Below are 17,147 nucleotides of genomic sequence, written 5' to 3' on the forward strand. Positions count from 1 at the left end.
ACACTGACCTATACATACTAAGCTTTTCTGGTTGGATGTTCCACTCTCCACATTTCTCTTTATACAAGTCATACATTTTCATGAGATTTAGAGAACCTTCCAGATACAGCTTGCTTGTGTCTTTTCTGGAGTAGTGAGATTCAAGTGTGGGAAATGAGCGGATGTGTTCTCTGATCTTTTCTTTGCTGCTTTCTGGGATTTTGTTATGCGGTGCATGGCGTCCTTTCTTGCTTGGAGGGGTCATTCCCAAATCACTGTGTGTGAGGGCGCCTGCTGATCGTGCAAACTTCTCTGAAATATCATGAGGGTAGTTTTTGTATCTTACCTCCATCACTGAAATGAAGAGCAATCTCTGAAGCTTCATCTTCAACTTCATCACTTTCCCATATTATACTGATCAAAATCTTTTCTGCCTCAGTCAGTTCTTGCATGTCTGCAGTTCTGTCACTTATTTTAGCACTGGGCACCACTTGTGTTACGCCCTTTTGACTCTGAAATGCACTGCAGGGTCTGGTATTACTCAGAGCCACAAGGGCGTATATGTACATACGCCCTTCTGGCTCCAAACAGTACTCCACCTTTTTGGTAAGGTCTTTGTTGTTTTATTGTTTTATTCAATACAGATTCATTTCTGATTTGTATCTTTGGCACCACTAGATGGAGCTAATCAAGACCTTTCATTTGATATATAGAACTAATTTTTGACCAAAATGCCACTTACGCCCCTCTGGCTCCAAACCCTTGCTATATTGATATATCAGCTAAGGTTAAATGGTGACACAAAATACTGTAGATATCAAAATATTGGTGAACATCCGTTGGAAAGCGTCATATTGGCAACTGCAATTGTTTTCAAACAAAGTTATTCAAAACCCCAAGGTTTAGAACTTAGTCTGACAGGCAGCTCAGCTGAGAATACGAATACGGCATTAATGACTTCAAGGGATACATTTATGAAAAATAATCTTACCTTTATTCCTGCTTTTGTTATGTATGTTCATGTCTGCACATAGGATAGTCCTAATCAGGAAAATCATCTCTTCATAGATATATTTAAATCGTACAAACAACTAATAATTTTTAAAGCCTTGCATTTTGGAGTGATACATGCTAAGAACAAATGTTTTCAATAAGGTCAGATATACTACTGATTTATTGCTCATATAATCTTTTAATATATATATATAAATCTATCTTTTAAAAAGACAAAATTGTACATATGCTTTGGGGAAGTTGTGAATTAGTCTGTTTCAATGCTGAATTGTAACAGTAAATGGCCTTTACAGTGTCTTTTCAAGTCAGCGGACTCCAGAGGGCTTAGATTACACTATAAATCAAAAGAACAAGATTTGTCCTTGCAGCCTCATACCGGGGATTATGTTATATTGGGAGTATGTAACATGTTTTAGGGTCATTGCCATGCTGGATATCTTCAACAGTCTTTTTTAAATATATCTATGAAGTGATGATTTTCCTGATAAAAACTATCCTAAATAGCATAAATAGCTAAACAGGAATGAAGGTAAGATTATTCTTCCTTAATTTTGTTCTAAAAGTCATTAATTGAGGGGATTGTCGGCCTAATGGTTAGGAATCCAGAGTTTCTGAGTTCAAGGCCCAATACCACAGACTGACATCTTCATCCCTGCCGTCTATATCATCCTCCTCTTCGTCCTTGTTAATCCCTCGGTCATCCTCTGCACCACAGGTACAGGAGGATGAGATAAATCTCCGTTTTGTTCCAGATGTCGTCATGGTGCCCTTGGAAAATGCGTGCACTGTGTACCGTTAGAGGTAACAGCCAGTTTTCATAATAAAACCAGTGGGATAAAAAATGTTAGCAAGCATAATGCTGAAGGATGCAGCTTGTCTTTTCCAGCTTTTTGACGAAGACTATCTGAACCACCTCGACCCGCCGGTGAAGCACGTCTTTCCACGCGTATCTTTGTAAAAATGACCGGTGGAGCTGATAAGTAAGGTGTCTGGTTTTAATTCTACCAGCAGATAGGTTAAAGAACTCTGTGTAAGAGACTAACTCTTTCCGGATGCTAACAGAGGGAAGTTTGCAGCTCTGGAGAACATCAGCTGTAAGATAAAGTCAGGATGTGAGGGTCATCCTCCCTGGCCTGAGGGAATCTGCACCAAGTGCCAGCCCAGCGCCATCACTCTGAACAGACAGGTGCAGCTCCGTGGTTCTTTCCACATCCCAAAGAAAACTGCAAACTAAATCCAATAATACTAATTAGGTTCATAACAATCACTAGACTATAGCAGCTGGAAGGAACAAACACTTTTTTTAGTATCAATAAACCAACATTTTCCTTTCTTTTTTATTTCTACCAAAGCAAGAGTCTGTTTTAACTACTGGTAAGTAAAACTAAACATCACAACTTTGCAAAAAAAAAAAGAAAATCACTACAAATGGAGACTAAACAAAACGTTAACCAATTTATTTTGTTTGAATGAACTGAAAATTATGAGCATAATTGCATGTGTTTTACAAAGATTTTCCAAATACTGATCAATAATTTTTTCCCTTCATCCAAGGACCAAATCTCTGAGTTTTCTCTATAGAACTTTTATTAAATCTGTCTAAGGAAACATTTCAATGCACATATGCTTAAGGAGAATATTTATTGTTCGCAGGAAAGGAATAAAATTCAGAAAAAAAGGCAATAAAAGTAAATAATTAGCAACTCTAAACCCTACCACCCATCTAACTGTCTTTAAACTGCTGAATAAAAGTTGGCAAAGCTGTAAGATATCATCAGGAGCCGTCGTCTGTTCCCAGTCTCTTCATATGAGAGCGATTCAGGCAGTCTCAGTCGCCTAAAACATAAAACATTATGTGAATACATAGCTGTACTATACAGGGTCACTTTATTTTAATTAAAAGTTACATGTCTACAATTTAATTGGACTTGGTTGTAAACTAGGGTGTAAAATTAGTCTCCTTAAAGATGTATTTAGTTGTTTTAATGTTTCAAATTATCAAATAAAACCAAAGCCAACCTGAGAAATAGGAAATAAAGCTGACGATTTTATTCACTGAGGGGAAAAACATCTATTCAAACTGACCTGGATGCATATGAAAAAACTTAATTCCCCCGTGTTAAAACATGACTTAGCTGTAATAAAGCACTTTGTTAGAAGCTGGATTCATTACACCAGCCACACCCAACCCTAAACACAGCCAGGGCTGTATTATAAAGTAATTCACTTTCAAACAACCTTATCCTTTAGTCTTGCATTTTTTTCTATTCTGTCTGTTTTTGTCTCGTGGCCAAGATTTTTTATTTTTTTTTTAATGCCAATGGGACTATCATGGTTAAACGAGCAATCTAAATGACTCCTTTGCAGTAATCGCTAAATCTTGTTGGCATCTGATGTCACCAAGGGTGGAACAATCAGTTAAAGAAGCAGAAAAAATACTTTTCCATATAAGTCTGGGTTAGTTTAAGAAGAGTATATTTCCCTTAATGAATGAAATAATCTCTTTAAAACAACATTTTGTATTAACTCAGGTTAACGTAAGCAAACAAAAGGACAATCTGTAAGATGGTCGGTCTATAAAAAACATATAAAGATCATTTACTCACCACATCCTGGGCAAGAGCCAGTTGAGGACCTGCAAAGAAAAATATTTAACAGTAAGAAACCTGAAATTATTTCCATAGTCTAAAGAAAAATATGAATTTGTGTAAAATGAATGCAGATTATTACATGTAAAATAAACAAAGAGGTCTATATATTTAATCTTGTTCAAAATATTTTTCTTCTTCTCAATATATTACAAATTTAACAAAATCAGTCAAATGAAGTAACAAAAACACAATTTGTTAAAATTATTTTCCAAATCGGATTCTCTATTGGGTAATGCCATCTCACCAGACAAGGCAGATGTGGGGCAAGGGACCTCTATCCCATCAGCTGGGTTCACACACCAGCAGAGCTCCCCCAGGCACTGCTTGGGCAGGTAGAGACCCTGCTTGTCACAACTGGGACGGAAGAGCGGCACTTGGAGAGTTACCAATCCAAATGCTTCCTTCTGGCACTGGGTGAGCAGAGTGGCTAAATGAAAAGACATTTAATTCATGACGTTAGATTATTAGAATACTGCAGCATTATTTGTGAACAAACTGTCAATTCAAGACAAACTCACAAGATTTTTCAGTTCCACTTGATGCCTCCTGCAGCATAAAACAAATGAAAGAAAAATGAGACCAGCTGGTTTTAATAAACATTAAGGGTTGATTTATTTTTTAGGGAAAAACATTAATTCTAGAACATGGATGTTAACCAAAGTGCAACAAAAGCAGCTTTTACCTCCTCCATGGAGGTGTCCATAATCTCCAGGGCTGGAATCATGGACATGTGCATCCTCACAGGCATAGAAGCTGCAGAGCAAAAGAAAAGCAACATGTGCAACAGTGAGACTGACATTCTCTCATCAACTCCAAGTATTGATTTGTATAATTTTTCAATATTAAGAGTGTCTCTGAGGGCAAACAATGACCGTTACTAAGTCAATTCAAAAAGTTTTGCAACACATAGTGATTTGCTTTTCGATTTTGTACAGCAACAGGTTTTTAAATGCACTCATCATTTCTTATCTCCTTCAAACAGTATTCTATCTGATTAAATTAGAGAGACCCATGTTCTGACAATAAAAACAATTAATTTTTAAATTAAAGTTAGTAAACTTTTTATCTCTTAAGCTGTGAATAATCAAAACCTAAACAAATCATGATATACTTTATTCCTGCTATTGTGATTTGAATTTCCGTTGCTTACCAGATCTTCCACTGCTCATCTGCACGGTCATTTTTTGGTTCTGTTCCTCCAGATTCCTGATGTCGCTCCTCTGGCTGACGAGAAAGTAGGCAATCGCCGCCTGGCCCACAATCAGGACACAGGCCAGCAGGGTCAGTCCTGCCACCTTATAAGCCCGGGTAGACCGAGGGCTAGAAGGAGACAGAACACAGGCAGGAAATAAGGCATATTTGTTTAGTTATTAACTAAAGGGGAAAAGAATCTCAAACGCGGTGAATGATAGTGACAAAACCTACATGTAACTTCCTCAAGGGGTCTTTTTGGAAACTGGGGGAGTTCTCTAAAAGCGGAACTGAGCACAGGGTATTTACCACATATACCTACGGATGACATCACTTGTTGCCAACCAGATGCCAAAAGGAAAGTTTGAAAATATATTTTTCTGTCTCCGCCATGGCTGCTGGACATTCCTGTGATGCTTCGTAGGACACTCCAGAACACAAACCTTAAAGTTCAAATTTGAATAATCTTTGAATGCTCCATTAAGTAAGAATTTCTCATAACAGTCTTCTATGACTTTCACAGACTAGACAAGAACAGCCCCATAATAAATAGACTAAAACTGCCTTTTTACTCATTTATGTTTTTTTAATATAGTTTTTCTCGTTTTGATTTTAGGGTCTAAATTGTCCAGAAACAGATTATTCCTTTATTATTCCACTGTGGGAAAATAATTTTTTTATTAATTAAAATTTTTAAAGATCAAATATTGCCTCCTATTTTCATGTTATTCTTCTACTGCAATATGGAAGAAAAAAGATACAAACTGTTCAAAACACAGATTCTTAGTGTCATTTTAAAAAGTCCAAGGAATTCAAACTTACAATACAAAAAAACAAAAACAATAGCAAAGCAGAGATTACCAGAAGGTGTTCTTTACATATTTAAGAACATAAAAGAAGCTGGTATATAAACTATTCCAAATCCTACTAATTTAAATCATATTGAGACTTCATTAGAAACAATATCAGGGGATTATAATCTGGATTTTCATTTGTAATTTGTCACAAATGAAAAGGCATGGATACTTGATTTAGCATAAAACTGTACAAGGATTTGGAACAGATTTGATATTTAAACTAGTGTTGCACCGATGCCATTTTTTGGCCCTGATAGCGATACCCGATACCTGGCTGTGCAGTATCAGACGATACCAATTCCATCTGTCTGAAATTGATGCGTGTGTATATCTGAAGAACTGCATACTTCTTGGATGTAAAATAATTTTCATCATGGCTTTGTCAAGCTGCTGCCTACCTTTGTGAAGCAGGACATGGGTGACAATAGTTGAATAAACTTTTGGCTCTTAAAATGGTATCGGTGCCCTATTTGTTGGTACTCACCAATACCGATACCACCATTTTAGTGCAGTATCGATAACAGTGCAACACTACTTTGAACCCAAAAGAAGAAGAATTTAAATATTAAAGCATACAATCAAAATATCCCAGCAAAATCAATGTTTTGGGAACAAAAGATACAAACCCCAAATGATTACGAATTTAGAACATATAATTAAGAAATCTTGATGATAAAGACACATATTACTCCCTCCTTACCCCTGTCCTGGTGCTCCTACATTGACGGATGTTTGTCCAAGAAGAGGTTGGGATGGGGTCTCTGGGTCAGACATTTTTCACTCAAACACAAACACCTACAAACATAAACACACACAAACAAAATAAGATCTGTCAACAACTTAGAAATAATGCTCTCCTGACAGGATACACAGATAAGATAGAGTTTACCTTTTGTTTGAACAGGTTGCAGGTTGTTTCGCAGTAATGACTGAAGTCTAGGAGATTTGATCCTTTTCACTAATCTGAGTCAGAGGGAACTGAAAGCGGATGGAAGGGAAAACCCTAAAACAATTCTGAGTAACACTATTCTGATATGGCAGGGTTTTTTCAATCTCGATTTTATGATTGGTTAATTTCTCTTACTCATCTGTTACCAGGTAGAACAGAGTAACATGAACTACAGAAGGGTCCTTTTTGTACTTGCTTACTGTACATGCTTCTGGTACATAAAACATTTACAGACAAACACCATTCTAGGTTTAAACAAAAGTAAAAATATCTCATATTAGCAATATATATGATTATCTAATTTTATCATTTTTTTTTTATTCAAAACATATTCATTTTATTTTTTATTAGGTTTATACCCTAATCAAACATTTGATTTTTGTTTTAAGAATTCTGCTATAATTAAAAAGTACAATTTCATTTACATTTTTATAGTTCTGTGCTGTCTAAAAAAATTTTAAGAAAAAAAAAATGATGCAATAGAGTAGAAGGGAATCGAAAAATGTAGAAAAAAATTTTTATCTAAAATTTTCTAAGAGATAGATAGAGGAAGTAAAAAGGGGAGAAAGGGGGTTTGAGAATCAAGGAAATAAACGGGAATTAGAAGAAAGCAGTCCAGATTAAAAAAAAAAGAGTTGTGTGAAGGAAGGTAGTAGGAGAAGAAATAAAAATTATATTTTGATTCAGGGCTAAATATAAATAGAGTCATTTGAGCCCCATTTTCATTTCCAAGGAAATAAATGAGAAAATTGGTAATGTTTAATTAGGAAAGGATTTAAGAGATGAAAACTTGCTGGTAATTTGCAATAATGAGCAGCAAACAGTCATAGGAAAGAATAGAACAGTGAAAGGAATAATAACAGGAATACCAATAAATGAGAATTTGGATTGATTAGAAAATAATACATTATTTTACGCCAGGTTAGCAGCATACAGAGACTGACTCCAACAGTAGAGAAACTAGTTTCTCTACTCATATTCATAGCCTATGTCATTAACTGAACAGGCCAACCCAAGCATAAGTGAGAAAATCATTGCCAGAGGAGCTGAAAAGTTTTTTGGGACTCAAAGGAGTTAGAAAAAAAAAAAGTTGTGAAAACATTGTTACTTGGCTGGAGATGGAAGGACAAACAGGAGCATCTGGAAAATAAAAGATTAAGATCAAATGTTTTTTTGTCACACTGGGGTGGGGTCGCGAGGGTTGCTGGTGCCTATCACCAGTTGTCTACGGGTGAGAGGCGGGGTACACCCTGGACAGGTCACCAGTCCATCGCAGGGCAACACAGAGAAAAAAAGATTAAGATACTGTTATCAATAAATAGTAATTATATTAGATAAAAATAGAGGACATTTGGTCATTATTGATATAAAGTAAAGTAGACACATTTATTTGTCAGTATACTGTCATTTTGTTCCACAATCCATACCAGTACCTGGAAGTAAGTCAGCTTAAAATTGTTTTCCAACAGCCATTAACCATCACAAAAGAAGAAGAAAGGTCTGAACACTTATGACCATTTGATATAACAGTTTTCTTTATTTCAAAGATTTCTACATTTCTGTTTTTTCTATCAAGATGGGGTGCTGAGTGTACATTAATAAGAAATAAAACAAAGTTTACTTTTTTCAGATCCTTGTTTTTTTGTTTGTTGCTCAGATATTTTGGGTATATCTAGTTTTTCTTCCTTATTTGAACTTCCTATCATTGTGTTATACTGTGAGAATTGTTTCTTTTAATACACATATTTGGTTACATCATTTTTCTGAATACATTTTTATTTTACTCAGAGGTTTCAAATAACAAATTACAAATACTTTGTTACCTTACTTAAGTACAAATTTTGACTATATAAATTACTGGAGTAATCATTTTTCAGACAACTTTTTACTTCTACTCCTTTTTTTTGCAATTATCTCTACTTTCTACTTCTTACATTTTAAGAAAAGACACATTGGTTTTGTTCCATTTGAACTAATTTTCATTTTGGCCTATTTAATAAAGAAAAAAAACATCAAAATCTTTTTTTTATATACAGAAAATTTCTTTGTGGTTGGTGCTGCACCAACTTGTCATTCACTACATACCAAAATAAATATTTTTTTCAAGATCATCCAAAGTTAAATTTGACACTTGTGCCATTAGTTATTAAACTAAGAAAATTAAGTCTAAGGGAATTCACCCAGAACTGGAGAAACATGTTCCTTTAATAGAGTAGTGCAGTAACCAGTATAAGGTTTAAAGCATCTGTCCTTAACATTTTTCCTGCATTACTTGTATTTTTATACTTTAAGTAGTTTTAAAAAATTATACTTTTACGCTTTTACTTAAGTCACAAGCTTAAGATGATATTTTAACTTCAACAGAAATGTTTTTAAACAGTAGGATTTCTACTATACTGGAGTAGTAAATACTTTTGACACCTCTACTTTTACTTGATCAGTTTATTCTACATTTGGAGGCACTGGTCAATAACCCCCCCGTACTACCAGACGATAGGGGGCGTTATCGGGTACGGAACACAACATTTAATCGAAAGAGGAAGGGCTTCGCGTCTTGTGATTGGTTGAAATCGTGCTGTTGTAGGAAGTCGCTGTTCATCTTTAGTTCTTTTTGTCAAACAGCTGCGTAAAACCCAAATATACTCAGCCTTATAAAGGTACATAGTACTCGTGCTTCATACAATATGGTAAAATATGGAAAAGAAAGGCAGACAAAAAAGACCCAATGGGAACGTATCTAACGCAGTTAGCATTAACTGGTAGCGGCAAATTTAAAAAAAAGCTTACGTACCCAGATCATTTTATGGAAACTAGCGTCTGTTAATAGCTTATATTTGTTGTTTTAAATTAGAAAGTATTTGTTTCTTTCTATATTTTCAACTGCATACAAAGAAAAAGCAACAGTTTACCAACAGCTGACAGGAAGCCAAATGCAGCTACATATATAAGAAATTCATAAATGTGTCGTTTCTATAATCCATACTAATTCATATTAATGTCACTGGACTTTTTATTTCATCTAACAGATGATGCGAAGACCCAGAGCAACAACTGCCAAAGCTGTAGTTTACAACGATAATGACACTCTAGACTCCGACTTGTGAGTTATGTTTTCTCTTTCTTTTTTAAACGATTAATTTATATTAAACATTAGACCTGCATGTTTGCAAAGACTCTTTGTAATGTCAATTTTTAAGTATGGCTTCACATTGCACCTTTGACACAAATTGTAACTGTTTCCTTTAAATTGGTTCCAACATTTTGACTGAAATAAATCTGAAAACATGTATCCAGCCCAATTTCCTCTGATATCACTAAAGAACATCCAGTATAACCAGGGGTTGGGAGAAGTTACTAATGAGTGAAACACCTTGGTGTAAATAAAGTCAGGACTTGGAGCTGGCCGACCTGGTAAAGGTTAATCCATAAAGCTTTTTTCTTCTTGCTTTTATCTGTGGTTGGAAAAAACAAATTTCCACAAAGTACTTCATAAATCTGATCTTTATGTAGCAATGTCAAGAAGAAAGCCTTTGTGGGACTAGATGTGCTTACAGTTTGCCCAAAGCCTTAAAGGGGGACTAGTAGAAGAGAGATCCTTGACTCATGAAAGCAGAAAATATTATTCTAGCCCACCTGCAAAACAATACATATGGTGGAGAATGAAAAAACAAAACAAAAAACATTCTCATAGTTAAACGTGGTGGTGGCTGTGCCATGCTGAGGTTTGTTTCTTCAGGTATAGCAATTCTGGTCAGAATTAAAAAGAGTATGGATGTAGCTAATGGCTGAGTAATTAAAACAATCGAACTATTAAGAGGCCTTACATTAACGTAGACTATAGTGTAGGATGATCTCCATCAGAAAAAAGACAAACAATCTTACATATACAACCAGAGGTAGAAGGAAATAGTTAGGCATATTTATGTGTCAGAATAAGCCAGTAAAAAAAAATAAAGATTTGACAAAATATTTAGTTTCTCAGTAAATACCTGGTTGTAAAATCCCCCAAACGTGTTGAAACTAAAACTGGAACCAAAGTTTGTACTTAAAAGAATTGAATAAGATAAGCCAGGTACAGGTGCCTCTTTGAGAGTAATAAAAAGCCAATCATTGTTTTTTTTTTTTTTTCTGTGAACATCATTGTTTCTTTATCTTGGTCCATTTTTTCCCCATTTTGTGTTTCTTAAATAAGAACAATGTTAAAGAGGTGTGGGTAATTTTGCAAGATTCTGTACTTTCCCCCCTTTTTTTCTGATGTTATATTTTTATTATACGTGTATTATCAGATCTTTTTCTCAGGTGGTGAGTAGTGATGAAGACATGGAGGAGTGGAGGCCACCAGAGTCAACAAACGCTACCAGCACAGCAGCCAGAGGTCTTAAAGCTGGCGGGATGAAAGCAGCTCCCAAGAGGACTACTAAACCAAAAGCTCCCAAAGAACCTAAGGTTCCTAAAGTTCCCAAAGAACCTAAGGCTCCTAAAGTTCCCAAAGAACCCAAGGCTCCTAAAGTTCCCAAAGAACCTAAGGCTCCTAAAGTTCCCAAAGAACCTAAACCAAGAGCACCGCGCAAACGTGCAGCAGAACAAAAATCAACAAACACTCAAAGAACCACTGGAGCAAAGAGAAAAAAGACTAATGGTGATGATTTAGAAGAAAATAAATGCAAACCACAAATTGATTTCCCAGAAGAACAGAGAGTTGACAAGGGAGAATCTGGTGTCAGAATGAAAGAAGAGGTAATCATAATGTCCATTTTAAAAAGAATCAGCACAAATAATTCAGGTTATGTTCTGATTCACATATGCAGTTATTTGTTGTTGTCCAAAGTGTGTATTCTTTATTTATCAAACAAATAATAAGCATGGCTATTTTAGAAATAAATATTTGCCAAATGTTATGTTTTGTCAAACATGCTTATGCTTATAAAACTGTAGCCCCTGCTCTTTAGCTGTCGACATTATCAGTGATGTTCAGAACATCCAATAAGAATGTATTGAAATAACCCTGTAATGCTTTGTATAGCTAATTTGATTTTGTTACCAATTAGTTTTTTCCATCTCATTCTGTTAATATTCTTATTTGCTTTCCTGTTTTAGAGGATCTCCTTCATTGTGTCGGATCAGACAGTAGGATGGGCAGATGAGGGGACATCTAAAGCTGGGCTCCAAGTCAAGAAGGAAGAAGCGCCTGAAGACGATTTCAATTTTGATGAGCCATGTCACAAAAAACAGCCATTCAGGGAAACAAACCAGCAGCAACGAGCTGCCTTACCAGAATCCAAATTCCGGTCTCTGAAGAATGATCTTAATATGAACTGGGATGTTGTTGAGGTAAGGACTGTATGTTGGACCTGCTTTTAGTGTGAGGCAGACCTAAAATCTCAGAATCAAGTGGAACAGTCATGAAACCATAACCATGAACATATGCTTTACTCTGCAAAATACTAAATTTACTATTAACTTTTTAGATGTTTCTGTTTGTTGATTCATACAACTAAAATTGTAGTTGGATAATTCTGTCAAGGAACAACATTGCTAGAAAGTATTGATGACCTCACAACTGAGTCACTGCTTTATAAACCAAAGAACATTTTCCTAAGAATGATGCCAGTCACTGCCATTGGATAGCTTAGTGCGCTGTTGCTCCATTCTGTTCTCTGTCTGTGATAAGGCTGAAGTTATTGATTATTTTAGAAGTCAGTTAATCTTGGGATTATTTTTCTGTTTAATTGATTTAAATAAATAAATAATTTAATTTAAAAAGAGGTTCTTGGAATAAATAAACAACTAGACTGTGTCCCTTAAGTCCACCATAATCACTATATAGGGCCCTTTATAGTACTGTATATCACTATATAGGGCCCTATATATTGATTACGCCATTTTTGATTAATGTCCGAACATCTTGTGGATAAAAAATAAGTGGACTTGAAATTTCCCACAATGCACTTTGAAAAGAAGTGGTCATCTATGGTCAAGAAACGAGCAGGTATGCTTTGCGATGAAAACTCTCCTCGCAAAGCATTACGGGATTTGTTGTCACAGCTGCCCACTGTCGCCTACAGCTGTCGCTACCCGACAGCAGTGACAAATAACAAAGATGGCGCAGGCACCGTGTGGGGAGACAGAGTTACGTGACCAATGGGGAGCAAACAGTAGTGATCATCTGCCCCCAATGTTCAGATAAGTGAGTTCACCATGAAGTCCACTATATAGTCCCCACTCTATATAGTAATGGAGGGATTTAGGGTTTAGGGTGGACGTTTGGACACAGCCCTAGAGTTTATACTAGACTAAAATGAAAGAGGAAGTTCTAAGCTATAAAAATTAAAGTAATGATAATAATCATTAAAAATAATAGATATGATAATTAGGGCTGGGTTATACTGTATGGGTTAAAAATAAAATCTCCAATGTTGTCATACCTACCCTGTGTTATGAGTTAAACATTCATGTAATGAGTAAAAAAAAAAAAGCTAGCGAAGAACTGATCCTATACCCAATACTGACTAATTAGTCATGATGCATAGCATATAGAGCAGCTAGTGATGATTTAGATCTGTGTTGATACTTTTTTTTAAACAAAGTTTATGCCATCCCTGATCTCTTCAGTCGCATGACGAGGTATACGGTCTATTCAGTCAACAGTAGTATCAGATTGCTAATGGGTAACAGCTGATAAGGTCAACCCAGATAACTAGAAAATAATCTCTATATGTCGATCTCTAAGCTTCACATTCATAAGGACACACACACAAAGTTTGCGCCTGCTGTTCCACTAAATTGGCACATGCATTATAAAGTGCACCTGTTCTGAAGTTCAGCTCTGTCTGAGCAAATCAGATTCAAAAGATTTATATCATAATTACTTCTCTAAGTGTGCTGTTATTTCAGCAATCATTCTGAGACTGTATTCTCCAGTTAATTATTATTTGATTTGGTAAATTATGGCAAGCCATGCAAGGTCTCCAGGTTTGGAATTTAAACCCGGGGGTAGCTGCATTGAGGCCTAAGGCCTCTTAATAAAGGTTACAAAGCCCTCGCCATACAAAACCTTGTTGTTTATTATTTCAATAGTGGATTAATCACAATTAATTTGATTGTTTCAGCTCTAATTGCATCACCTAGCTGTCGGTGTTGAAAATCATAAAGAAAGTGTATATATTTATAGATTACTTTTTAGTTTATGAATGAAGAAATGTATAAACTTAAACTTCTTAAATTCACTAGAATATTTCCTCCAATTTTTTTGCATTACACTGTGACCAAAAGGAATAAAACAGTAACTCTAATTTAATTTGTAAACAATGCAAAAGGATAAGCATTTTTCTATTCCCAGCTATTTTCTTTTTATCACTTAAACTTTTTTCAAACCATTTTTGTTCTTCTCAGGTTCTCTCTACTCAGACCTGTGTGGAGCAGTGGGTTTGTGCGAATATCATTATGCTGCTACGTGAGGAAAACACTGTTCCCTTTATGGTGCGATACCGCAAGGACATGATCAACCACATGGATGCAGATGCAGTTCGAGACGTCCAGATGGTCTTTGAGGAGTTATGGTGGGCAAATGTTGCACAATAAACAAAGTGAATATTTATCAACTGCTTTCATTAAGACACACAAAAGAACATTACAGTAAGCAGTGCTTTTTTTCCTGCTGTTGGCCACTAGATGGTGGTAGTGGTTCAGCTTTGAGTCCTAAAACCTTTAGCCTTCTGTTAATGTTAAAGGAATAGTACACCCAAAACATGATTAGCCTTCATTTTCTACTCACCCCCATGCTGAACAACACTCTGGAGTACTTTTTTGATATCTCAAATGCATCTGGAGATCTGGGAGGCTTCTTGCTGTCTGCTGACATTCAAATAATGGAGGTCTACGGTGCCCGAGACAGAAAGGTCCATAAAAGTCCACAAAAAACATTTCAATATTCCTCCATACTGCTCGTCCAATGTATTCCAAGTGTCCTGAGTGGGTAGCATCCAGAATTTACTCGAAACGAAGTCATTTAGAATGTTTTTAGAGCATAAACAATAGTGTATAGGATTTCCTGAAAGCGCGTTCACGACGCTACGGAAACCGCGGCAGACCAACCCAGACGAAAGTGCGCATTCAGCTCAGCAAAGAACTCATGCTCTTCCTCAACACTGAAGTCCTCAGACATTTTTCTTTCGTTGTTTCTTTCTTTGCACAGGTAAACAGCACATTTCTTCTTCTACGCTTGCATTATCGGCAGAGCAGACGCTGAATGCGCACTTTCATCTGGTTTGGTCTGCCGGCTTCCGTAGCGTCCTGAACGCGCAGGCGCGCGCTTTCAGGAAATCCTATACACTACTGTTTATGCTCTAAAAACATTCTAAATGACTTCGTTTCGAGTAAATTCTGGATGCTACCCACTCAGGACACTTGGATTACATTGGACGAGCAGCATGGAGGAATATTGACACGTTTTTTGTGGACTTTTATGGACCTTTCTGCCTCGGGCGCCATAGACCTCCATTATTTGAATGTCAGCAGACAGCAAGAAGCCTCCCAGATCTCCAGATGCATTTGAGATATCAAAAAAGTACTCCAGAGTGTTGTTCAGCATGGGGGTGAGTAGAAAATGAAGGCTAATCATGTTTTGGGTGTACTATTCCTTTAAGCAGTATCTTTTTTGTTTTTATTTGGTTAAGATTAATATATCTGCTTCCTTGATATGCCTCAGTTCTCTTGCTAAGAAGACCCAGTCTGTGATTCAGACCCTGAAGAAGGACGGTGTTTTGACACCTGAGTTGGAGGAAAGCCTCAGGAACTGCCGATCAGCTGATGACCTGGATCATGTGGTCAGATTATTTCATAGTTTATTTAGTTAAACTGTTACTTTTACTGTGATTTGTCTAAATGAGGGAAATATTGTGTACAACCGACCTAAAAAACATATGATATATATCAAAAACTGTTTTATTCCACATCCGTTTTCAAAAAGAGCTATAAATTCATTGAAAATAAGGAATTAAACTATTTAATTCTGCTGTAATGCTGTTATTAAAAGGGACGTTTTTTTTTAACAAGAAATGTCACAAAAGAATCAAATATATAATATGTAGTTAGCAGGTTGTCTTTGTTCCTCTCCGAGCAGTGATGTAGGTCTCTGATGTTGTCCTATAAACGATATATTATTTGCCTTTGTTCCCAACCGATTTGGTTTTAATAGATTTTTGTTAAGAGACAAACATGTTTGTTAAATAGTGTGATAATATTGGCATCAGAGCTGCATATTTCTGACTTTTTCTGTTTCATTTTAGTAATCACTCTCTGCCCATTACTTCCTGTGAGCGAGAAGCATTTAGTTGGTCTATTAACATATTTCTGTGCATAATTTAGTTTATAGTGTTTGTAGAATGCAACTGTTAAACGCTGGTTTAAATAAAATTAGACAAAAGCCTTCAGATTTACACCTGGAAGCTCAGTCTAGGGATCATAAGAACAAAGCTTCTCGATATCATGATATTTTACTTGATTTAGGTTGATACCATATAGGGTGCAAATGATAGATAAATTAAATAAGCTAAAGTTGATTAATCTTAGAGCTCGACTATTGACAAATTGATGAGCAGTCATTTTTTAAAGCCTTGCGTTGTGTTTTGTTTGCAGTATTCTCCTTACAAGAAAGGCAGCAAGCTTACTAAAGCTCGCAGGGCCAAAGCTTTAGGCCTGGAAGATGCTGCCTCTGCAATGATGAACTCACCACATAATTTGGATCTCACAGCTTGGGTGAAGCCTGGCACTGAAGGTAGGAGGCCACCACATGCAGTCACATGCAAATAAAAACAGATCTTAAAATGTTTGTTTTTCCCTAGTGTACTCTGACGAAATAAAAAATGTTTGTGAATCAAGTTATTTATTTGGGAGGTTTTGTTATTTGTAGTTGGTTAAGTGACAGATGAAAGTAGATGTATAGCATGGAAGGCTTATATTATTAATATCACTTACAATTACATGAAGTAGAGACCTTTTCTTAATTCACTCTGTGTGTCGGATTTTTTGTGTGTGACAGGTCTGTCATCCGTTGAAGAAGTGGCCACTGGTGTGGAGCACATTTTGGCCGACATGATAGCCAAAGATCCAGAGACACTCACCTACATTAAAGCATTGTAAAAGAGCCTTTCTGTATATTTCTGCTACCTTAAGTAGGAGGGAAACGTACATCTCTGAAATATTTCCAGTCAGATTTTTCTAGGTGTTCCTTTTTCTTTTTTTTTCAGATGTGAAAGGAGCTATGTGACCATCCAATCAAGTGTTTCCAAGACAGCACTGAAGGAAAAGGAGCAGGGGAAATCTGCTCAAGGCCAGAAGAAACCAGGAGCGGATAAAAACAAAAACAAAGACTTTGACAAGTTCCAGCTCTATTTTGACTTTACCTGCAACGTCCAGCGCATCCAGCCTCATCAGGTAAGACGATGCGCTATTGCAGTTGTTACTCCTGCTGAAAATTTATAATAAAGGAAAAAACAGGAAACCTCT

General features: G+C 36.1%; 1 protein-coding gene and 2 long non-coding RNA genes across 5 annotated transcripts in view; all 3 read left to right on the forward strand.

Annotated features, from left to right (window-relative positions):
• The first annotated feature begins 397 nt into the window (after positions 1–397).
• LOC119793140 lies at positions 398–1,940 on the forward strand. The gene is made up of 3 exons (XR_005282069.1): positions 398–585; positions 1,709–1,794; positions 1,880–1,940. It is a non-coding gene; the product is annotated as an uncharacterized LOC119793140 (long non-coding RNA).
• LOC119793139 lies at positions 1,939–2,179 on the forward strand. Its single transcript, XR_005282068.1, has 2 exons — positions 1,939–1,973; positions 2,056–2,179. It is a non-coding gene; the product is annotated as an uncharacterized LOC119793139 (long non-coding RNA).
• Positions 2,180–9,204: 7,025 nt separating this feature from the next.
• Positions 9,205–17,147, forward strand: part of srbd1 (S1 RNA binding domain 1) — a 76,666-nt gene continuing 68,723 nt past the window's right edge. The window contains exons 1-10 of one of the 3 annotated variants that reach the window (XM_038300146.1): positions 9,205–9,298; positions 9,668–9,741; positions 10,928–11,087; positions 11,142–11,378; positions 11,739–11,972; positions 14,034–14,200; positions 15,349–15,466; positions 16,278–16,416; positions 16,681–16,777; positions 16,889–17,075. In XM_038300146.1, the coding sequence (XP_038156074.1) occupies positions 9,668–9,741; positions 10,928–11,087; positions 11,142–11,378; positions 11,739–11,972; positions 14,034–14,200; positions 15,349–15,466; positions 16,278–16,416; positions 16,681–16,777; positions 16,889–17,075 (1,413 nt within the window). In that variant the 5' untranslated portion in view covers positions 9,205–9,298. Of the gene's footprint in view, positions 9,299–9,667; positions 9,742–10,927; positions 11,379–11,738; positions 11,973–14,033; positions 14,201–15,348; positions 15,467–16,277; positions 16,417–16,680; positions 16,778–16,888; positions 17,076–17,147 lie in introns of those variants that run through there. The other 2 variants (XM_038300145.1, XM_038300148.1) reach the window with 2 other exon arrangements.

Source organism: Cyprinodon tularosa, unplaced genomic scaffold (genome assembly GCF_016077235.1).
Source record: "Cyprinodon tularosa strain WSP-4 unplaced genomic scaffold, ASM1607723v1 ctg441, whole genome shotgun sequence".
Taxonomy (NCBI): Eukaryota; Metazoa; Chordata; class Actinopteri; order Cyprinodontiformes; family Cyprinodontidae; genus Cyprinodon; species Cyprinodon tularosa.